The following is a 23437-nucleotide window of genomic DNA, read 5'->3' as shown; positions in this document are numbered from 1 at the left end:
AAAGGGTTGGTGTTGAAAAGACTCAATATTACTGATTTGCCCCTGAGGGTAATTTCGTCATTACATCTTCTGGTCCATTTTGTTCTGCTATCTATCATCATCATCAACTAAACATGATCAAAAATGAATCAATCAATACAAAAGTATACAGATGATATAATAATATTCCTTCAATCCGGTTTTACGCAAACTCCTCGTCGTCATCATCTTCTTCTTCTTCGTCGTACTCGGAATCAGAATCAGGTTCCTCTCTTTCAGGTTGCATCAATGTACTCATGTCAAAAGAAGAAGAAGAAGATGGATCAGATTCCACCTCTTCTATATCTATTGTGTCGTAGCTCATTCTCTGTTCGAACTTGTCGTCTGAACAGTTAAGCATCCAAGCCAATGAACATTTTATGCCCTTCTTGATGATCTTCTTGTGCCTCGGCTTTACAGTAGACTCAAGTCCATAGGTAAAGAACGCGGGAAAATCCACCAGATCTTGAAGTGGTCTTCTCATTTCCTTTTTGAAGTATTCAAAGCTCAGTTTCATTATCCCGAGGTTCAAAGCCAGAACCTGAGGACACCCGACTACCATTTCCCTCGTTTGGTCGTTTGAAAACCCACACTTGGTAAGGAAATCAATGTGCTTTAACATTGGAGACTCGCTGAGACTAACAAACTGCGGCATTCTCTCGATCAAAGAGCCGATATCCTCCGGGTTTAGATCAATGGCTGAACAAAGTAGCTTCTTTTGCGTCTCAAGCTTAGGTTTCAGGTCGATTCCTATGATTTCAGGATACTGTGCAATTATAGAAGGAAGACATGTTTCCCTAACATTGAAATCTTGCAAGATTTGCACGTTTGGTTTCACCGTATCAGCTAACTCAAACCCAAGAATGTGAGGCCGCTTCTCAATCAACCTAGCTACAGCTAGTTTTGGAATACCAAGACCCTCGAGATACTCCACGAGAGGCTTAATTATCCGAGCTACCCTCATTCCCAAAATCTCAGGGTACCGAGTTAAAACACCGCCAATCTCCCTCCTAGCTACACCTATACCAACCAAATAAGCGACTGATGTGCTCATAGTCCCTTCCAGCTTAAAGCCTAAAACTTCAGGATACCTCTCAAGCACCCTAGGTACATCAGTCGGTTTAATATCCAGTCCTTGAAGATACTTAACCACCGGTGCAAGATCTATAACAACACTAGCGTGAAGAACCTGCGGGTATCTTCTAAGAAACTCAGTGAACGTCGATTTCCTCACACCTAGTTTCCCGAGATAATCTAAAACCGGAACCATGTTCTTCTTCACGCTACAACCAAGAACAAGAGGGTAATTGTTGATATCTTCAATAGTAAGTCCCAACTTGTGAAGAAACTCCACACGCTCTTTCATTACATCAGCTGTAACAGGGAGTTCAAGACCATCAAGCTCATCAGGAACAATCCCAATCCCACGCAAGAACTCATAAACCTTAGCACGGTTAGCAGCTTTATCTTTATTCATATCTAACAAACTAGGACGACTATACAAAGACTGAGAACCTCTTCCCTTATCCTTATCCTTATTATCCCTATCCCTTCCCGAAGAACGAGACGACCTTTCTCTTCTCGGTGAATCTACAGAACGTGAAGAGAATCTCCGATTCGCAATAGCGCATTGAACTGTTAGACCAATTCCAATTCCAGGTCTCTTCTTGTGGTTACATAAGTTTCCAAAAGTGGAATCAGAGAGCGAACGAGATCTAACGGGAAAAAACGACGGTGGCTCAAAATGAACTAGCAAAAACCCAGGTTTTGTGAAGCCGCTACAGAACCTAATCTTCATCCTTCACCTACAAAAAAACGGAAGAACACACTAAATCATACCAATTCGTACTAACCCAGAAACCTGAACAGGATCAATTCAAACAATTCAGGAGTAGTTAACATCAACGAACCAAAAACACATAAAACCTAATTAGAAGCAAGCAACATAAACTATATCAATCGAGAGAAGAAGAAGAAGAATTGGAGTAACGTACGATTGAAATTGACAGTGAAGTCTCACCGGAGACGAGGGTTTTAGAGGAGCGGGTAAGGTTTTTTTTTTTTTTCACAGGAGAAATAAAAGATTCCTCATCACTCTCCATTGAAATGATTTATCCGAATTATAGACACTCTAAGCCCCTTATTTTCTAATAGTTCCCATTATATCCCCGAATTATCTGAAATGTTCTCATTAACCCATACGTCCGCGATCAATTATGATACTTTTAATAGTTTTGGGGGTTTCTAAAGACAAAATACAAAGATGCGGGACTATTTCGAAGTATCTCAATTCATTTTAGCAGTTGTGAGGCTTCGTTGGATGAAGCATCGAGAAAATGATCGTACTTTCGTTTGGTTCCGCTTCGTCATCTTCGATCGCCGCCGTATTCTCCGCCGCGTTTCTTCTGTTCTACTTCTCTGATACTACTCTAGGAGCTCCTTGTCCCATCAATGGTAAGTTTCGCGGTTTTTTCTCCTCTACTCGTCATAAAATTGCTTCTAGTACTTATCACGACCTATATTGGAAATTGCAATTTCATCGATCTGTAGCTTTTAGACACTTAGAAATTCTGATGTTTTCTTATTCACTGTTGAGTGGTGAACTGAATCCTCTATGATATTGGTTCTTGACTGTTGAATGGTGGAATCTAGGCTTGCCAATCTTGAGGAACATTAGTGACCTTCCTCAGGATAGCTATGGAAGACCTGGTCTTTCTCACATGACTATTGCTGGTTCCGTATTACATGGAATGAAAGAGGTAATGAATGATCAAAGCCATTGCTGTTTTTTTAAACTATGTCCGTTAGTATCCACTCCTGTTTCCGTTTTGTTGTTTTTTTTTCCATTGTTGGAAACAGTAACACTGAATCGCGCAACTGATTTACAGGTGGAGATATGGCTTCAAACATTTGCACCAGGTTCAGAGACGCCAATTCACAGGCACTCCTGTGAAGAGGTTTTTCTTGTCCTGAAGGGTAATGGTACTCTGTATCTCGCTGAAACACATGGAAATTTCCCTGGGAAACCAATTGAATTTCCTATCTTTGCTAACAGTACTCTTCATATTCCCATTAATGATGCTCATCAGGTATGTCTTTCCACCTCCCACACATCATTTCAGATGATTTGGCTCTTTCCTTGAGTCTTAGACTTTGATATCCTAGTTTGTTTGACCTTTAATAGTCCACTGTCGAATGCACAGATGTTAACTTAACATAACATTTGATCAAATAAAAGCAACTCATTGTAATTTCCCTAAGACGGTTCAAGTGTATTAGATGTGCTGAATGTCTTATGTCACTATTAGAAGAACACCTTTGTCACAGACGAATATAGATCAGAGAAAGGTGGCTTTTTCTTATGCTAGAAACTCTATTAGGTTTATCATAGGGAAACTAGCTCACAATCATCTACTACGGTTCTTACAGGTCAAGAACACGGGTCACGAGGACCTGCAAGTGTTGGTTATTATATCTCGGCCGCCTATTAAAGTGTATGTAACATCTCCCAAAATTGGCTTATAGATAAATATTTTATGTTACTGTCCTTTTACTAATCATATGGACACTCGATTTTTTAAACAGCTTCACCTATGATGACTGGTTTATGCCACACACTGCTGCGAGGTTGAAGTTCCCTTACTATTGGGATGAGCAATGCCTTCAAGAATCGCAAAAAGACGAGCTTTAAAGCTATGATGTCCGAGGCCAAAACTTAGCACAATCTTTAGATAGTAAGATCATAGTTAAGGTTTTGTGACACTACACGTTGATGCTGGTAAATTGACAAGAAATTTACATGAATGATGTTACCAGCAAGTAATTGAATGTTCAGTCTTTGATATTCTCGAGTCAAGTGAGTCTTATTGGTCATGAAAATATGTAATTGTGCTCATCTTGATTGCGGTTGAAAAAAAAAAAAGAGTTTCACTTTTACATTTTCTTTCTAAATCCAATTGGCCAAATATGTAAACGCCTTGAAGCATTACATCTTGGTTATTGTTTGTAATTTTCGGAGTAATAATGATTTCACCAATCACATTGTGATTAACACAAAGGTATCACCCAAAAGATGGAAGTTGAAGACCTAACTTGGGACATGGAAGACGACTAGAGATCGAAATCATGTAAAGCTTTATGTGTCTTGATATATACACCTCTTCAAATAAATTGGTGATTCAACCGTTTGTTTTGTTTTGTCCCTTGTACTCTGTGATGACTGATGAGACTCCATGTGTGAAAGTTATCAGTGCCACTCTAGTAGTGGCAGAATTGGTTCAAATACTTGTTTTAAAGTCTCATTACTTCAATTTCACTATTGGGCCTTTTTATTAGGCTTTGGCCTACACAAATGATAAATTCATGAATCTAAACTAATGTAAGAGTCTTTTGTCCCACATCGGTCACTCTAAACATTTTGTGTTTGTTTATATATGACACAAAATGAAGTGTATACCGTCGAGCTAAGTAACGAGAGCTTGTAACCCAAGTGGGGACTATAAGATGGTGGAACACTGGTTCGGTTCCTCAGGTCGGTTCTGGTGTCGGCATGTTTCTGAGCTGCCCAGTCCAAGCTGTGAGTAGTCCGTGTGGGTTGAGCGAAGGCTTGGCTCAGGCGGGTTCTAAAGTCGGAGGGCAATGCGTGAGGCTGGCTTCACAGAGCAGCGATTACTTCTCGCTTACAGCAGTGGACGGATTACAGCTCAGCGCCGCCCAGAGCCACTATGACCTCGTGGTTCGACCTCAGCTGAACCACCATTTTTTATTCCCCTCTTTTGTAATTTACATCGTTTTTAGCCTAGTCACATAAAAACTAAGCTTTTTGTTTTGAGCTTGTCTAGGGATCATGCGTTAAGAGGGATTTGAGGGAACACACAAACTCAGTTTGTGCAATGACCAAAGCTATGAAACAGACACCAAATCAAGAGACTTTAAGAAAGAGGAGACTGCAGAGAGCTGAACCTTCAATAGGTTATACAATGTACCATATCCATTTTTTCTATGTATGGAAATACAATTTTTGCCACCCCAAGAATTGTGAATTAAGAGTCAAGGTTAAAAGAGCCACGAGTAAGATGTGTAGGGAGGATCTGAATTGTATCTTCGTGATCAACACCAACCACCCAGAATGAGAGATTCTCGTTCAATACTCTGTTTTTGTGTATAAGAAAATAACCTTCTTCCGGCAGAATCAACTCACCCCTCTCTTCAATCTTAATCAACTCGTTCCTCAGTTCTTTCACGTCATCGTTCATCTTCACACTCACAGCCACCGGAATCTCCTTGGCAGCTTTACTCTCACCTGAATACGGCGAAACGTATACAACAATCCTCTTGTTCCGGATCCTCTCCTTCACAGACGAATCTTGAATGTTAGTGATCATCTCTTCGACTGAGTTTGACGATGGAGATTGCTCGGTTTGAGGCACTTGAGTCGGCACAGTCGAATCTTGATAAGGGTCGATGACATTTTCTGTTGTGTTTGGCAGTGGAGATTGATCGTTTTGAACCGTCACAGTCGTTAAATCTTGATCATGACCGTCGATGATCTGTTCTTCTGTTGAGTTTGACGGTGGAGGAGATTGCTCGGTTTGGTTGTGGTCAGGAGAAACGAAGAGTTGGAGACGAGATTCGTGGACGATCTGGCATTGTTCGATGTCAAGATCGTCTTGAAGAACCATGCCGTCGAAGAGAAGGGTTTGTTTGGAAACAAGGATACGTTGAGACTTCTCGATCTTTTGTTTGACCTCTGACAGTGTATCTTTGTGATCCACTTCAATCTCGAACAATGAGCCACTCTGAGTCTCAACGAACAGCTTCATAACTATATCAATGGTGTCAAATCAATGAAGGAGACTGTTGAAGAAGAGAAATAGAGAAAGAAACTGATGACTTGTAAAGAAAGTTTCCTCAGGAATCGGTTTTTATATTCACGAGTATCATCAAATCGATGAGAATCTTAACCGTTGATAGCTATCTTTTTACCAATTTACTAAAATGATCCAACGGTATCAAATTAAATCACAATACTTAATTCAGTTTTGGTACTCCTAAACAAGTTTATGAATCAAGACTAGGATTTTACTGTGTGATGAGATTTCTAATCTTGATCTGGGTAAATACTAGAGAATAACTAGTTTTTATGGTTTAGGTCATAGATGGGAAGTTACAGTGGAACATATAGAGAAGGTGAAATGGTATGCTCCTCGGATTCGCCATTTTGTAGCCGATGTGAGATGCAGATGATGATGATGAGGACAAGAGTGCAAAGAGACTTCCCATTGTATTGTTTAACTTGTATGATCTCAACTGTGATAATTAGTTTTTCACCATTTGAGAACATTGACTTGCTCTGTACCAATCCAGAAAAAGTTAGACGAGTTTTATATTATTGGTTTCCAAACTCAGTAGGAAGTTTGTTTTTTTATCAAATAGTTTACATGTCTGTTTTGAGTGATTCTGATACACATGGACCATAACGTAAAACTTGTCAAGCTCACTACAGAGAATCCAAAACTAGTCTATGTCAATAACATCTGCAGTATAATAACATAGTTGATGTCAAAATACATGGTAGAAGGTGTTGTAAGCTTGCAATAACTTGAGGATAAAGCCAAAGTATATTTAGGAGAATCTAAATATACATGAGATAAGGATTGATATGTTTTGGGAGAATCTAAAATATATTTGGTTGTACTAATCCTATTGGGTTTTGGGTTTTAGTGTTTTTCTTCTATATAAGGACGTGCTAGTGTGTAGCACAACTTATGAGTTTTTGAGCTTAAGGTTTTGAGCTATTTTCCTTAAGATTAATAAGAGAGTAATTCTTATTAAAGCACTTGTGTTCTGTTCTTGGTTCTACACGTGGTATCAGAGCAAGAAACAATGGCGGGAGAAGATGTGAAATCGTTGACAGAAGGTGGAGAAGATAAGACTTTGGTAACAAGAAAAGATGACAACCTCGGTTCATCTGAAGGAGGAGGATCCTCGTCGATCAAGTGCCCTATGCTGAGCTCAAGCAATTACACAGTATGGGCTATGAAGATGAAGATTTGTCTCAGAGTTCACAAATCTTGGGAAGTTATTGAGAAGGGAAACATTGATGAGACTAAAAACGATTTAGCTATTGCTTTGATTGTTCAGTCTATTCCCGACTCTCTTACCCTCCAGATTGGTGCTCAGGAAACAGCAAAGGAGATGTGGGAAGCTATACGATCAAGACACATAGGAGCTGATATGGTGAAAGAAGCGAGGCTACAGACGCTGATGGCAGAGTTTGATCGTCTAAGGATGAGAGAAACTGAGAAGATCGACGAGTTTGTTGAAAAACATTCTGCAATTTCAACAAAATCTGCAGCTTTAGGCAAGGAGTTAGCAGAACCCGTGCTTGTTAAGAAGTTTATGTCGAGTCTCCCTCGAAAGAAGTTCATCTACATAGTGGCTTCTCTTGAGCAAGTGCTCGACTTAAACAAGACAAGTTTCGAGAACATAGTAGGACGCCTAAAAGCCTATGAAGAAAGGATTGGAGAAGAGGAAGCAGACCATGATGATGATCAGGGCAAACTTATGTTTGTCAATACAAACCCGTTTGGAGGATACAGAGGAAGGGGACGAGGAGGTCGTTCTTCCAGAGGTAGAGGACGCGGCAGGTTCGGTTTTCAACAGAAGGACAAAGAACAAGATCTGTCTCATATTACTTGCTTTCGCTGTGATAAGCAAGGTCATTATGCCTTGGATTGTCCAGATAGGCTACTCAAGCTTCAAGAGATAGTGGAGAAAAAGGATGAAGAAACTCATATAGCTGATGAGTTGATGATGAATGAAGTAGTCTATTTGCAGGAAGACAAGGTGAAACCGAGTAATTTTGAAGCTGCTATTGATACTGACAATATATAGTACCTTGACAATGGAGCAAGTAACCACATGAGTGGAAACATAAGGTTTTTCTATGAGCTCAGTGAGGATGTTACAGGAAAAGTTCGGTTCGGAGATGATTCTCGGGTTGACATTAAAGGTAAGGGATCCATAAGGTTCTTGCTTGAGAATGGTGAGAAGAAAGCTTTGCATAACATATACTACATACCCGATTTGAGAAGCAATATAGTGAGTCTAGGCCAAGCCACTGAAGCAGGTTGTGAGGTGCGAATGTTGGATGATAAGTTGATGCTCTATGATCGAACAGGTAAGCTTATTGTAAGAACAACAAGGTCCAAGAATCGACTTTACAAAGTGGTGATGGAAGTTGAGAGTGTTGAATGTCTTCATCTGGTTTCAGTAAACTCACCATCGAGTACATGGCATGCTCGATTGGGTCATATCAACACAGACACGATGAAGCTGATGATCAACAGAGAGTTAGTTACTGGCATACCGAATATTAAAGTTGACAGACAAACATGTATGTCATGTCTACTCGGTAAGCAAGCAAGGGATCCTTTCCCGAAGGCATCTTCGTATAGAGCTAAGCAGACTCTGGAACTCATACATGGTGACCTCTGTGGGCCTATCACACCATGTACGCTAGCTCAGAAAAGGTATATCTTCGTGTTAATAGATGACTATTCACGCTACATGTGGACAGTTCTGTTGAAAGAGAAGAGCGAAGCATTGGATAAGTTCAAGAAATTCAAAAGAATAGCAGAACAAGAGACTAAATGTGTGATCAAGGCGTTCAGAACCGATAGGGGTGGTGAGTTCACATCAACTGAGTTCAACTCTTTTTGTGAGCAAAACGGAATTATTCGGCAATTGACAGCTCCGTATTCACCTCAACAAAACGGAGTTGTTGAGAGGAGAAACATAACTCTCTTAAGGATGTCAAGAAGTGTTTTGAAACATATGAACTTACCAAATTATCTGTGGGGAGAAGCTGTAAGGCACTCAACTTACCTCATCAACAGAATTGCCACCAGGTCATTGATAGATAAGACCCCGTATGAGATGCTGAAAGGCGTGAAACCAAATCTTGATCACTTAAGAACCTTTGGTTGCATCGTGTTTGCAAAAACAGAGTCAGTGGGAAGAAGAAAGCTGGACGACAGGTCGAGAATGTTGGTAAATCTGGGAACTGAACCAGGCTCAAAAGCCTACCGTTTACTTGATCCGTCAAGTAAGAGGATCATTGTGAGCAGGGACGTACGTTTTGATGAAAGCAAAGGTTGGGACTGGACAAAAGCTGAAACAGAGAAACATGAGGATTCTGCAGAACTCTTTGTTAAGTTCGGTGAATATGGGAACAGAGGAGTTCGATTTTTAGATCAAGCTAGCGAAGAAGAAGATGGTAAGAATGATCAAACATTCGCAGAAACAGAACAGTCTCATGATCTTGATGAAGACGACCATAGCGATGAATCGAATGATGAGGACAATGTTCAACTGTAGTCGAACACGAAGCAAGGAAGACCTTCAAGAATTAAGTCACAGCCGAGGTATTTGTCTGATTATGTCACGCATGATGAAGAACTTGATCGTCTTCTTCTGTCCATTAATGAAGAGCCCTGGGACTTCGCAGAAGCCTCTGTTTCAGATGTTTGGATAAAAGCGTGTGAGGATGAACTCAGGTCGATTGAGAAGAACAATACCTGGAACCTAGTTGAGCTACCTTCTGGAGTAAAACCTATTGGACTAAAATAGGTTTTCAAGATAAAGAGGAACTCCGATGGCAGCATAAACAAGTATAAAGCAAGATTAGTTGCTAAGGGGTATGTTCAAAAACATGGAATTGACTATGATGAAGTCTTCGCTCCTGTGGCTCGAATGGAAACAATCAGGTTCATCATTGCTTACTCAGCCTCAAACGGATGGAAGATACATCATTTAGATGTAAAGACGGCGTTCTTGTATGGTGATCTTAAGGAGCGAGTGTTTGTTCATCAACCGGAAGGTTTTGTGATCAAGGGAAGTGAAAGAAAGGTTTACAGGTTGCATAAAGCTCTCTATGGCCTGAAACAAGCACCAAGAGCATGGAATGATAAGCTGAACAAAACTCTGATTGAAATGAGGTTCCAGAGATGCTCTAAGGAGCCTTCTTTGTACTATAAGAAGATGAAAGATGAGCTTCTGTTGGTTGCAGTATATGTGGATGACCTGCTTGTCACTGGTTCTTCTCAAGCATCGATTCTCGAGTTTAAGAAAGCAATGGCTGAGAAATTCGAAATGAGTGATCTCGGATTGCTTACATTTTATCTAGGGATTGAAGTAAGACAGCTTGAAGAAGGAATTGTTTTAAAGCAAGAGAGATATGCTCGTAGGATTTTGGAGGAAACTGGAATGGGAGAGTGCAATCCTACTCATATACCGATGGATATGAACTTGAAGCTGTCTAAATCACAAGGAGAACTAGCTATTGAAGAACAAAAATATCGAAGAAGCATAGGCTGTTTGCGATATCTGATTCACACACGACCGGATCTTGCCTACAGTGTTGGTGTTCTGAGTAAGTATATGCAGGAGCCTAAGGTTTCGCATGGAGCAAGCTTGAAACAGGTTCTTAGGTATCTTCAAGGAACAAGCTCTTTTGGTCTGTTTTACAAACGCACTAATGAGGTACGGCTTGTGGGTTACAGTGATAGTTCTTATAATGTTGATGTTGATGATGGAAAGAGCACCACAGGTCATATGTTTTATCTTGGTGAGTCACCTATTACCTGGTGTTCACAAAAGCAAGAGATTGTTGCCTTGTCCTCTTGTGAAGCAGAATTTATGGCAGCTACGGAAGCAGCCAAACAAGCAATCTGGCTTCAAGAACTACTCGATGAGGTAACTGGACATAGAAGTGAGAAAGTGGTCATTCGGGTCGACAACAAATCAACTATTGCACTTACCAAGAACCCTGTGTTTCACGGCCGCAGCAAGCACATACACACTCGGTTCCACTTCATACGAGAATGTGTCGAGAATGAGCAGGTCAGTGTTGAGCATGTTCCTGGCAGTCTACAGAGAGCGGACGTTCTGACCAAAGCTTTAGGAAGGATGAAGTTTAAAGAGATGAGAACACTTATGGGAGTGTATGAGTTGAGTGAAGATGATGATTCCAAGCTTAGGGGGGAAAATGTTGTAAGCTTGCAATAACTTGAGGATAAAGCCAAAGTATATTTAGGAGAATCTAAATATACATGAGATAAAGATTGATATGTTTTGGGAGAATCTAAAATATATTTGGTTGTACTAATCCTATTGGGTTTTGGGTTTTAGTGTTTTTCTTCTATATAAGGAGGTGCTAGTGTGTAGCACAACTTATGAGTTTTTGAGCTTAAGGTTTTGAAATATTTTCCTTAAGATTAATAAGAGAGTAATTCTTATTAAAGCACTTGTGTTCTGTTCTTGGTTCTACAGAAGGATGATCCTTGATCAACAATAAACAACACAAAGAGGAAGAGAAAAAAACAGAATTTTAAGAACACCAAGCAACCTTCTTAGTCTGGAACCGGAATCAGACTTGGAACGAACACATAGCTACAAATAAACGGGTCACGGTAGTGAGATCCATGTCGTCCTGTCTCGATTTGTTTTCTGATCCCACCTTGATCAATTTGGTAAAAAGTGATGCAAGCAAACCACTTATCATCATCTTCCTTGGCATATCCTTCGCACCATACCATGATAATATTGTGATTTCCAATGGAGTATCCCGGACAAGCCATATCAGTATGGTACTGTAACAACGGAAGCTGAGGGATAGTGACATTAAAATATTTGGTAAACGAAACAACTCCATCACTCAACTTGTTTGTCACCCACACCTCAATCTCAGTTGATACTTCTTCGTCACCATGTTGTACATCTTGTAGAAATAAAGAGAGCCTATCTCCACTGAAACAGCCTAATCGTTTAGTCTCCCGGGTACGAGGACAAACACATACGTTCTTGAACGTTTCCATGGTGAAATCAAAACTTAGAATAAACTCTTGCTTTTGATTATATGCAGGATCAGTAACCCAATACATATTACCCTTCACTGGCACACCTTTGCACGTAGGATCAACACACCAATCGAACTTAGCATCAAGAGTTCTCCACGAATCAGACTTGAATTCATATATCTCACACTCCTCTGGATCATCAAAAGACACAGGACCAGAAAACCTCAAGATCTTGTAGTTGTGGCGACACGTATTGTCGTATCCAATCCCAAAGTAATCAGTTTCAGAGTAACAGACCAACGGTTCGATCCATTTGATATTCCTCGTTACCGGATTCCAAACTGCGAGATTGGCGTCTGTTTCTCGTGCGTAACTCGAGTCACTACACAAACACAGCATGAGTCCATCACAGTGAACCATAGAATCAAACGAATATGGAAAGCGAAACACGTCTGGGACTGGTGAATCTTTATGGATTCCGGTCACCGGATCCATGATTTGAACCGTCTGACCATCATCGATCCTTAAGAAACGTTCGGGAGAGCGATCCAAGTGATTGTACATGAATCTCTTGTCGGTGATGAGATCGTACCATTGCTTGCACGTCGACTTGAATCGGTTCAAAGACTCAGCAGGAGTCCTGACTAGTATTTCTTCTATTAGCTCAAATGGCAAAAACCGCAACAAACGCTTCGAAGAAGCCATGGTTTCTTGAATTGAAACAGAGAGATGTGGTTTCTTGATTGATAAGGTTTCTTAGTTAGGTTTAAAATGTTGAGCGGTTCAGATTTAATAAAAAATATTTTGATATGTATAAAGAAATTTTGACAAAAGAAGGAAACTATATAATATTAAGTAATCAAATGTGTACCGGTTTAGAAACATCTCATACTCACCAATCCCAGACGTGTTTTCATGATCCATATCTGAGTGCTTCTATGGTTCATTAATATTGTGATGGACTCATGCTTTGTATCTCATACTCACCAATCCCAGACTTGTTTCTCGGGAAAACGAGTCATAACACATACAAAGCATGTACAAAGCAACATCTTATATAATATGAGAAGGTTTTTCTCAACTTTTGCTAAGGAGATGACATTTGGCATATTATTTATCTAACACCTGTCTTATTTTGTTGTTTGAACCTAATTAACTAAACTCATTTGTACTTTGGATCTAAATAACTATTGGCCCATAAAACAAACAAAAAAAAATTCAACATTTCTTTTTTCCCTTCTTCAATAAGAACCAATTGTAGGCCCTTTCTGATCTAAAACCACAATTTATCAATTTCTGGTTTCATCCTAGGAAAGAACTGATGATAGTTTATTTTGAAGTGATAAATATGAGTTTCAATCTTATTTATGATTCAGGGGCAACAACAGATTCTAAATTATGCATAAATTTTACTTCTGGATTTCAATCTTATAAAGGATTCATAGGCAAGAAAGAATTCTAGATCATGTTAGATTGTGGGATGTTTAAGTGTTCTCAAAATTCTCTTATCAATTCATAAATTTTTGGCTCAAAGTTTAAATTTTGGGTTTCCATTCTTGCTTAGTTTATGCCTTTAATCTTATACAATCTAATGGTGGGATGTTTCGTAAGTAATTTGATAATTACCTACTTATTTATTCCTCATTAGATCTTACCAATTCTTTTTCCATAAAATTAGAATTCATTCCGTTTTCCATAAATTAGAATTCAATCCCTAATTACTCTTTTTGTAACACAAATTTTCAGTCACTATTATTTAATTTCAGTCATTAGGTTCTTATGTAGAATTCTATTATTTTTATATATTTTTCCAAATTTTAATAGNGGCAAAGTTGGAAAAAACCTTGTCATATTATATAAGATTTTGGGTTTCCATTCTTGCTTAGTTTATGCCTTTAATCTTATACAATCTAATGGTGGGATGTTTCGTAAGTAATTTGATAATTACCTACTTATTTATTCCTCATTAGATCTTACCAATTCTTTTTCCATAAAATTAGAATTCATTCCGTTTTCCATAAATTAGAATTCAATCCCTAATTACTCTTTTTGTAACACAAATTTTCAGTCACTATTATTTAATTTCAGTCATTAGGTTCTTATGTAGAATTCTATTATTTTTATATATTTTTCCAAATTTTAATAGGTATTCTTCAGTAGTTTGAATTTTTTTTTTGCAGGTTATCATGTTTCTTATTCGCATTAATACTACAAAAAAAAAATTATGTGAAATTTTTTGACAAATGTATTTATTGATCAGAGTGTTTATGTATGTTTGAAAATGTTTGACAATTTTGGATGCCATACGTCAATGTTTTTAAAAAAAATCTTTTTTATTATTGTAAGTAAAATTATAAAAAATATAATTAGTAAAATTGAAACCAAAAAAATATAGATAACCATTGGAAATGGTGTAAGCTTCTTTCAGCATAATGACGGATGGAGTAAGGGTTACAGGAAAATAGACATGAGGTATGATTGGTAACTCAAACAATACCAATGCGATATAAAAGTAGTTTTGCTTTTGTACAAAACATAAACTTAGAAATATATTGTAGCTGAAGATCAAAGGACTTAAGAGGAGAAATCTAAGGGACTTACAACTATGTTATTATGAGTGAATGTTCAAAGCCAAAGAGATTGTGCTTTAGGAATCAAGCATTAGGCTCATCTTCATCACTTAAGACTTCCAACTATAGTTTGAAAGTTAAAAAAACTACATTACAAAACAATGCAAAAACCTTAAATCATGACTATCATAAAACATAATCCTTTGAAAGAGGCTAATAAATATTGACAAGACTCTAATACAAAAAAAAAAAAAACATTGACATGGCTTTTTAAACGATTTCTTCAAATAGTCATAGATAAATTAATATGTTAATCATCATACTGCAAGACATCATGTTTTTTTTAAAAAACTTCATAAGAAAAAATGAAATAAAAAATACCATGGGAAATGATGGGAAAAGAAAGACATATGGTGAGTGATTGTTTTCTTCGTTATTAGTCATGTGAGCATTGAATCTTATATAATACACTAAACATTGTTTGGAGTTTGTAAGGAATTCCATTGACATATTATTCTGAGTAATCACATTCATGGCAATAAATACAGTTATAAAACATAGTAATTGTAATTAATTTGTTCATATGCATTATTGCAAAATGTGAACAAAAGAAAACGTCAACCGATAATGTCATAAAGGTAACTCATTGAGAGAAGTAAATGTAATCTAAATAAATTGAACAAATGAAATATCCCAAATTAAAAAATGTGTGTAGACAGTTTTAGTTAGATTAGCAATAATGTGTCTTTTTATTTAATTAAAATTGATAAAAATGACACATGTTAAAAAAATAGAGTGGTGCCAAATGACAATTTCTCACAACTCTACTTTATTATAGTTTAATATATAGTAAATATTGACATGTGAAACTGATAAAAATAGTTAAGTAATAAAGTTACGGTTGTGATAAAAAATAAGTGAAAATTTTAGAAATTGTAAAAACAAAATAGAATTAATATATTTTGTAAAATAGATCACTTTTTTTTAACAAAAATAAACTATAGAGATTTTTACTATAAAATAACACTAAATTAAAAACAAAAAAATGATTAAAGATTTGGTAGACAAAAAGTAAAGAAATTTAAAAGGAACATTAGTGAGGAATTTACAAATCGTATAAATTAAATCAGACGAAATATATTCTTGTAAAACATTTTTTTTACTAAAATAAACTATATAGATTCTTGCTATGAAATAATATTAAAAGATCAAAAATAATTAAAGATTTGGTAGATGAAGATAAAAGAAATAAAAACTTTTCTAAATAAATAAATTTAACAGATCAAACTTCAATTTAATGTAAAGTTCATGTATCGCAAAAATAGAAAGCCAAATGTCGCATCGATAGGCAAAGTTGGAAAAAACCTTGTCATATTATATAAGATTTTGGGTTTCCATTCTTGCTTAGTTTATGCCTTTAATCTTATACAATCTAATGGTGGGATGTTTCGTAAGTAATTTGATAATTACCTACTTATTTATTCCTCATTAGATCTTACCAATTCTTTTTCCATAAAATTAGAATTCATTCCGTTTTCCATAAATTAGAATTCAATCCCTAATTACTCTTTTTGTAACACAAATTTTCAGTCACTATTATTTAATTTCAGTCATTAGGTTCTTATGTAGAATTCTATTATTTTTATATATTTTTCCAAATTTTAATAGGTATTCTTCAGTAGTTTGAATTTTTTTTTTGCAGGTTATCATGTTTCTTATTCGCATTAATACTACAAAAAAAAAATTATGTGAAAATGTTTGACAAATGTATTTATTGATCAGAGTGTTTATGTATGTTTGAAAATGTTTGACAATTTTGGATGCCATACGTCAATGTTTTTAAAAAAAATCTTTTTTATTATTGTAAGTAAAATTATAAAAATAGTAATATAAAAAAATTATTTTCATTATTTCCATATTGTAGTTTGTTTTGCTTGCTCACATTTTTCTATGTCTTTTTAATGTTTTCATTTTTATTTAAACATTTATAAAAAAAAAATATTATACTGCCTAATAACTCATTATTGTTTTCAAACTTTTCGAATATGGAATTTTTTTTATTAGAGTTTCACATTTTTTTTTCTAAGTTAAATTTCACTTTAAATCTCAATAACAACAAGTTTAATTAACATTAATCTAATGCTCATTCTCCNAAAAAATGATTAAAGATTTGGTAGACAAAAAGTAAAGAAATTTAAAAGGAACATTAGTGAGGAATTTACAAATCGTATAAATTAAATCAGACGAAATATATTCTTGTAAAACATTTTTTTTACTAAAATAAACTATATAGATTCTTGCTATGAAATAATATTAAAAGATCAAAAATAATTAAAGATTTGGTAGATGAAGATAAAAGAAATAAAAACTTTTCTAAATAAATAAATTTAACAGATCAAACTTCAATTTAATGTAAAGTTCATGTATCGCAAAAATAGAAAGCCAAATGTCGCATCGATAGGCAAAGTTGGAAAAAACCTTGTCATATTATATAAGATTTTGGGTTTCCATTCTTGCTTAGTTTATGCCTTTAATCTTATACAATCTAATGGTGGGATGTTTCGTAAGTAATTTGATAATTACCTACTTATTTATTCCTCATTAGATCTTACCAATTCTTTTTCCATAAAATTAGAATTCATTCCGTTTTCCATAAATTAGAATTCAATCCCTAATTACTCTTTTTGTAACACAAATTTTCAGTCACTATTATTTAATTTCAGTCATTAGGTTCTTATGTAGAATTCTATTATTTTTATATATTTTTCCAAATTTTAATAGGTATTCTTCAGTAGTTTGAATTTTTTTTTTGCAGGTTATCATGTTTCTTATTCGCATTAATACTACAAAAAAAAAATTATGTGAAAATGTTTGACAAATGTATTTATTGATCAGAGTGTTTATGTATGTTTGAAAATGTTTGACAATTTTGGATGCCATACGTCAATGTTTTTAAAAAAAATCTTTTTTATTATTGTAAGTAAAATTATAAAAATAGTAATATAAAAAAATTATTTTCATTATTTCCATATTGTAGTTTGTTTTGCTTGCTCACATTTTTCTATGTCTTTTTAATGTTTTCATTTTTATTTAAACATTTATAAAAAAAAAATATTATACTGCCTAATAACTCATTATTGTTTTCAAACTTTTCGAATATGGAATTTTTTTTATTAGAGTTTCACATTTTTTTTTCTAAGTTAAATTTCACTTTAAATCTCAATAACAACAAGTTTAATTAACATTAATCTAATGCTCATTCTCCAACAATTCAAAAGATGAAATAGGTTTTCACATAAACCTAATAAAATTTCATACGTAAGTTGGATATATCTACATGAATAGTATACTGTTTTCTTATACAAAATTGAAGTTCTAAATTTGTCGAAATTATTAAAAAAGACTAATAACTGAACTTATAATTTATTTTATCCTACATAGAAGACCTAAAACTTTTAACCTAAAATATGCACCAGAAAAATTGATACCCTAATCCTTGGCTTCACTTGCTTGGACTATAGGTCGGACCTTGAACCATGTTTTATTTTTACTTCAAATTGTCGTGTTTGTTGGTTGTGTTACTATTACTACATCATGAAAAAAATGAACTATCATGATTTAGTATGTTGAGCATGTTAGTTTTGTTCCTTTCTTATATTTTAGAATCTCTATTTTTTTTTCTTTTGGGCATTCATGTGGTAAAGCAGGCTTAAACTTTTTCGTATTGGATGATGCATATGAGTCTCTCCATTGTAAATTTAGTTTCTTATTAGTCTTCATCTTTAAGAAAAAAACGTATTTTAAACTATTATAAAAAAAAGAAAATTGTATGTTACTAAAAACCCATGTTGTTAAGCTTGTGATGCCTTTTTAGCTCATGGTACGATATGAGTTGCATATTTCTATACTATATATGATTAATTTGACTTCTATAGTTTTGAGTAGTATATACTCATGGTATATTGGTATCATATATTTTTAGGAATCTTAATATCAAATAGCACATTTTCAAAAAACCCCTTTTCTTATGTCACTTTTCAATAATACACTTTCATGTTGTTCATTTTTTAAAATACATATTTTCTATGTATAAAATGACTAAATTCTAAATTATAAACTCCAAATACTAAACCCTACTCCATTAAAATTGTATCCTAAATGTAAAATAGAGAATCCTAATCTAAAAAAAAAAATCTTAAAATTAATTTAACATATTGTAATCTTTGTAAAAGAGGACAAAAATAAAAATGTTGAAAAAATATATTTTTAAAAAACAGTATCTCAAAAATGGCATTTCTAACAAATTCTCATATTAGAAAGAAGCTCCTAAATTTCTCTATATTAAAACAATAATATTATATGATGAGAAACTCAATGGGTCTTTCAGAATGCACATGCTCTAATATGTATTGAAAATCAAAAGGGTGAAAAAACCATAAACACTCTACTATGCGTTAAAGTACTCTAATAGTATTATATATAAAAGGAAAATTCATGTAACATCAAACAAATGAACCCAAAAAAATTAATATGATCAGTATATTTTTAAAATCACAAAAATAACCATTACTGAATAAACAAATAAAAACTAATAATATTCAAATTACTAAAATTGAACAACAATGTAAGCTAAATCCGTTGACAAAAAAAAATGTAAGCTAAATCCGTGCGTAGCACGGAATGACTTCTAGTAATACATAATACACGTTTTTTTTTTTTTTTTTGGTAGGGGATAATACATGCTTTATGTATTATGTTGCTTTGTCTGTGTTATGGATCATGCAACATAATACATAATACATGATTTATGTATTATGTATTATGTTGCTTTGTATGTGTTATGGATCATGCAACATAATACGTAATACATGCTTTATGTATCTCATGCTCTATCTCATACATGCACTCTTGTCCTTGTCAACATCATCATCTGCATCTCACATCGGCTACCATTTCACCTATATGTTCCACTGTAACAATTCCCATCTATGACCCAAACCATGAGAACCCAAAAATATATGTCCCAGATATTCTCTAGTATTTACCCAAATCAAGATTAGAAATCTCATCACGCAGTAAAATCCTAGTCTTGATTCAGAAACTGGTTTAGGAGTACCAAAACTAGTCTTTATCTTGTTTTGGACATCTCTCGGCTGGGTATTTTAAGCAATTAAGTATTGTGATTTTTTTGGTTTTAGTTTTTGAATAAAAGTAAGAAAATTTACTGTCTTTTTGTAATGCCAGATCATTAACTAATATCAAAACAACAAAAAAATGTCAATTAACAGACCATCCGAATGCACAAGAGCCTAAAGTGAAGCTTGATAGCTGATTTCGACAAGATGTAACTCTACAAGGACTAGTTTCTATTCTTTCACCTCATCATATTTTTTGTAATTTACATGCCATACCATATTGCAGAAAGCTGTAAACTTTGGACGAAGAAAGACAAATTAAAGGCTATAAGAAAAGAGGAGACCATGCACCACAAGGAGATCATGGTTAAACAGCTGTGCGGGAAATCTCAATTGTATCGCCCTCAGCAACACCGTACCAGAAGAATGTCATAGTTTCGGCCAATGGTTTCTGTTTGTGAACAAAGAAATACCCTTGGCGAGGCAGATCTAACTCACCCCTATTTTGCATCCCAACCAGCTCTTTCCTCAGTTCTTTAATTCTATCATTTGCGTTAACCTCCATTCGAATCTTTCTGGTCTCTTCAAATGGCTGCACGAATACTGTCAGCTTTATCGACGGGAACGGGATGATCTTGATCTTCTTCTTCACAGGAGAACCTGGAATGTTAATGATCTCCTTGACTGAGTCTGACGTTGAAGATTGCACAGGCGGCAAAGTATCTTGAACGCCAAGTAACTCTTCCATTTCACGTAACGATAGTGGTTCATTGTTGTTTTTCTTTAGGGTTATCTTAGACCAATCTTGACCAAGGAGCTCTTCAACTGAATCTGATGTCACTGGAGATTTCTCGGTTCGAACAGCTTCATTCCTGTTTCTGCTGCTCCCAACCGTCACAGGCGGCAAAACATCTTGACTACCAAGTAACTCTCCACTCAGATTTGACGGCAGTGATGATTCATTGGTGTCGCTCCTCACCATCACCGGCCAATCTTGATGACCGTGAATGATCTGTTGGGTTAAGTTTGACGGTGCTGGAGATTGCTGGGTTTGACGAAGAACTTGATCGTTGTTGTTGTGATTAGGGTTATAACGGTAAGAAGAGGAGAATAGTTCGAGACTAGATTTGTTGACGATCTTACATTGTGCAGCATTAAGGTGGTCTTGAAGAAGAAGCTTGCCTTTAAAGAAAAGGGTTTGTTTGGAAACAGGAATACCTAAATTCCTCTCTATCTTCTCTTTGATAGCTAACACTGTATCAAAGTTAAACACTTCGATAACGCAGACTTCATTACCATGATTCTTGACGGTCACCTTCATACTTGTATCAATGGTGTTTCAAGATCAATGCGTGAAGAAGAAAGTGAAGAGAGATAGAGAGAGAGAGAGAGAGAGAGTGTGCTGATTTGTAACGAAAACTTCTCCTCACAATTTGGTTTAGATATCATTTGATTCACGTATCAAATGGGTCAGGTTTGGGCCTGGCACAATTTCAACCTTGTTGGTTACTTGTTGTTTAAGTTAATCAAAGGCCTCGTTTTGAACAAAGTTGTTCTTATTTACAGAGAGCTGTGAGACGAAAAAGACAATTTCAATAAAAGCAAGGAACTTCAAGAAAGACTCAACGTTATAAGGAAGGAGGAGATTGCAGAGAGTTAAGCTCGGTTCAAGCATCATCAGCTAAAAATACTGTATAATGTTTCTTTGTCTATTTAAATTACGGATTTAGCTATAACATCTGATTTCGTATGCACACAAAAGCAACGCATAGTATTTTCCTTAAAATTGCTTACATGTCTTATGTATTAACATGATATCAATAGACTGTTTGCTTACATGTCTTATGTATTAACATGATATCAATAGACTGTTCCTCCTATCCATACACTGCTGCAATGCGTCCAATAATCCCTAGAAGACAGAGCTTTAAATCAAAACCCGAGGCCAAAACAGAGCAAAAACAGAGTGAATCATGGCTCTGGCTTATATAACTTGTCAAGTATCGGCAGCAGCAGTTATAGTTATTGTTCGCCTTTTATCTATAAGAAGACAATTTTGGTACAAGGCTGCAAGAAAGACTAAGGGAGCTATACAAAGTAAGAGGAGGCTGCAAAGAGTTTAAGCTCAATTGTATCGCCGTCAGCAACATGGTTCCACATGAATGACTTAGTTTCCAACAGTATTCGCCCTCTGAGTATAAAGTAATACCATTCGAGAGGCAGATTTAACTCACCCCTCTCTTTCATCTTAACCAGCTCTTTCATCAGTTCTTCAACGTGATCACCTGCGTTAACCTCCACTGGAATCATCCTGGTCTCTTCAAATGGCTTCACAAATACTGTCAGCTTTATCGATGGGATGGTCTTGCTCCTCACAGGCGAATCTGGAATGTTGATGACCTCTTTGACTGAGTCTGACGATGAACATTGCTCGGGTTGAACCACTTCTTGATACCTGTTTCTTGTGCTACCAACAGTCACAGGCGGCAAATCTTGAGGGGCAAGTAACTCATCAAGTGAATACGACGGTCGTGATGATCCGTTGTCGATCCTCCTCGCCATGACCTTTTGGATTCTCCCAGGCACTTGATATTTGTTGCTCATCATCACAGGGAAATCTTGATTGTGAACGAACCCATGAATTGGATTTGGTGGAGATTGCTCGGTTTGAGGCACTAGATCGTTGCTGTTCAGATTAGGGTTGTGGAAAGGAGAGATGGAGAGAAAGAGACGAGAGTTTTCTGGGATACGGCATTCAAAGTAATGAAGAGGGTCTTGAAGAACCTTGCCTTGGAAGAAAAGGGTTTGTATGCAAACAGGGATCCCTTGAGACTCCTCGATCTTCTCTTTCATCCTTAACACTGTATCCAAGAAATGAACATCAATGAAGAATGATGAGCCACTTTGAGTATCTATGAGCAACTTCATAATCGTATCAATGGTGTTTCAAGATCCGTGGAGACTGGTGAAGAAGATATGATTTGTGACGAAAGTTTTTATTCCTAAGTTGTTGGTTCAAATATCGGTAAAATTAAAAAGCCTATGGTCGAAGAATCTTAACCGTCGGTTGCTCTCCTTACTCATATGATCCAACGGTTAGATCAAACATTTTTGAAATGGGTTGAAAACGCAACGTCTGGACTAAAAATAATAGATCCGGCACATTAACTTGCTCCATTTAAACACCTTGATCATTTATTTTTAATAACATTTAAGAGAGAGTTATTGGTTTTATGATTTTAATAGATTTGGAAATCTAAACCAAATCATGTGTTATTCAATTATTAATTTTAAAATAAAATTATGTGTTATTGGTTCTATGATTTACAAATACTTGTTAAAATCTCATATTAATTATTTAATGATTTATTTTTAGATTTCAAAAATCCACTTCATATATTAAATGGATTTGAATGGATTTAAAAGTGTAAAATAAAAAGATTCAAGTCCAAAGATGAAAAATGTTATTTCAAAATTCATGTGTTTTGATTTTCATGATTTACAATTTTATATAGATTTAGAAATTACTTCTCCAATAAACAGCCCCTTAGTTTCTTTTACCTAAAAAAACTAAATTGTTTTCTATATGTAGTTTTTTAAATGTTTCACTTTCCAAATTAAATATACTTTTAGTTCATCTTCTTATTTTTCATATTATCCTTTTTTAAAAATCCAAATGTATAGTATATTGTGGAGATTGATTAGTGGTTTGTGTTTATATTGACTTTAAAAAAAAAGATTAATATACAATTTAAGAACTTTTTTTTTAATAAAAAGGTAGTACAAGAAAATAAAAGTTGAGCCATTTTGGGAAAAAATGGAAAAAATGATTACATGGGGTGCAAAGTTGTTA

At 35.3% G+C, this 23437-nt stretch overlaps 6 protein-coding genes across 7 annotated transcripts; 1 reads left to right on the top strand and 5 right to left on the bottom strand.

Moving 5' to 3' along the window:
• LOC104714816 (transcription termination factor MTERF4, chloroplastic-like) lies at positions 11–2120 on the bottom strand. 2 transcript variants are annotated; one of them, XM_010432290.1, is made up of 2 exons: positions 2013–2120; positions 11–1823 (listed from the first exon to the last, which is right to left on the bottom strand). In XM_010432290.1, exon 2 carries the CDS (start codon positions 1814–1816, stop codon positions 182–184), a length of 1635 nt encoding a protein of 544 aa, XP_010430592.1. In that variant the 5' UTR covers positions 1817–1823; positions 2013–2120; the 3' UTR covers positions 11–181. The 2 variants fall into 2 exon arrangements, with proteins under 2 accessions (XP_010430592.1, XP_019089060.1); XM_019233515.1 differs by having other exon boundaries at positions 2039–2116.
• Positions 2316–3969, top strand: LOC104714808 (auxin-binding protein 1-like). Its single transcript, XM_010432278.2, has 5 exons — positions 2316–2472; positions 2671–2777; positions 2907–3107; positions 3448–3512; positions 3604–3969. Exons 1-5 carry the CDS (start codon positions 2355–2357, stop codon positions 3707–3709), a joined length of 597 nt encoding a protein of 198 aa, XP_010430580.1. The 5' UTR covers positions 2316–2354; the 3' UTR covers positions 3710–3969.
• LOC104747278 (UV excision repair protein RAD23 homolog) lies at positions 5061–5840 on the bottom strand. The gene has a single exon (XM_010468889.1). The coding sequence runs from the start codon at positions 5838–5840 to the stop codon at positions 5061–5063; it is 780 nt and encodes a 259-aa protein (XP_010467191.1).
• Positions 11433–12584, bottom strand: LOC104714799 (putative F-box only protein 15). Its single transcript, XM_010432266.1, has one exon. The coding sequence runs from the start codon at positions 12582–12584 to the stop codon at positions 11433–11435; it is 1152 nt and encodes a 383-aa protein (XP_010430568.1).
• LOC104747263 lies at positions 19952–20905 on the bottom strand. The gene has a single exon (XM_010468871.1). The coding sequence runs from the start codon at positions 20903–20905 to the stop codon at positions 19952–19954; it is 954 nt and encodes a 317-aa protein (XP_010467173.1).
• Positions 21673–22527, bottom strand: LOC104747253 (the record flags this gene model as incomplete). Its single annotated transcript, XM_010468860.2, has 1 exon — positions 21673–22527. A coding segment is annotated over one exon (855 nt), but the record flags the coding sequence as incomplete, so codon positions are not given.

Source organism: Camelina sativa, chromosome 2, assembly GCF_000633955.1.
Source record: "Camelina sativa cultivar DH55 chromosome 2, Cs, whole genome shotgun sequence".
In the NCBI taxonomy this organism is placed as follows: Eukaryota; Viridiplantae; Streptophyta; class Magnoliopsida; order Brassicales; family Brassicaceae; genus Camelina; species Camelina sativa.
This window is presented reverse-complemented; position numbering and strand designations above follow the sequence as displayed.

What these genes read in the sequence shown, in the direction of transcription:
- LOC104714799 (XM_010432266.1), bottom strand. Translation starts at nt 12,584, where the DNA reads ATGGCTTCTTCGAAGCGTTTGTTGCGGTTTTTGCCATTTGAGCTAATA.
- LOC104714808 (XM_010432278.2), top strand. Translation starts at nt 2,355, where the DNA reads ATGATCGTACTTTCGTTTGGTTCCGCTTCGTCATCTTCGATCGCCGCC. An exon ending in TATTACATGGAATGAAAGAG is followed by an intron (nt 2,778 to 2,906) that starts GTAATGAATGAT and finishes ACTGATTTACAG; the next exon opens with GTGGAGATATGGCTTCAAAC. An exon ending in TCTCGGCCGCCTATTAAAGT is followed by an intron (nt 3,513 to 3,603) that starts GTATGTAACATC and finishes TTTTTTAAACAG; the next exon opens with CTTCACCTATGATGACTGGT.
- LOC104747278 (XM_010468889.1), bottom strand. Translation starts at nt 5,840, where the DNA reads ATGAAGCTGTTCGTTGAGACTCAGAGTGGCTCATTGTTCGAGATTGAA.
- LOC104714816 (XM_010432290.1), bottom strand. Translation starts at nt 1,816, where the DNA reads ATGAAGATTAGGTTCTGTAGCGGCTTCACAAAACCTGGGTTTTTGCTA.
- LOC104747263 (XM_010468871.1), bottom strand. Translation starts at nt 20,905, where the DNA reads ATGAAGGTGACCGTCAAGAATCATGGTAATGAAGTCTGCGTTATCGAA.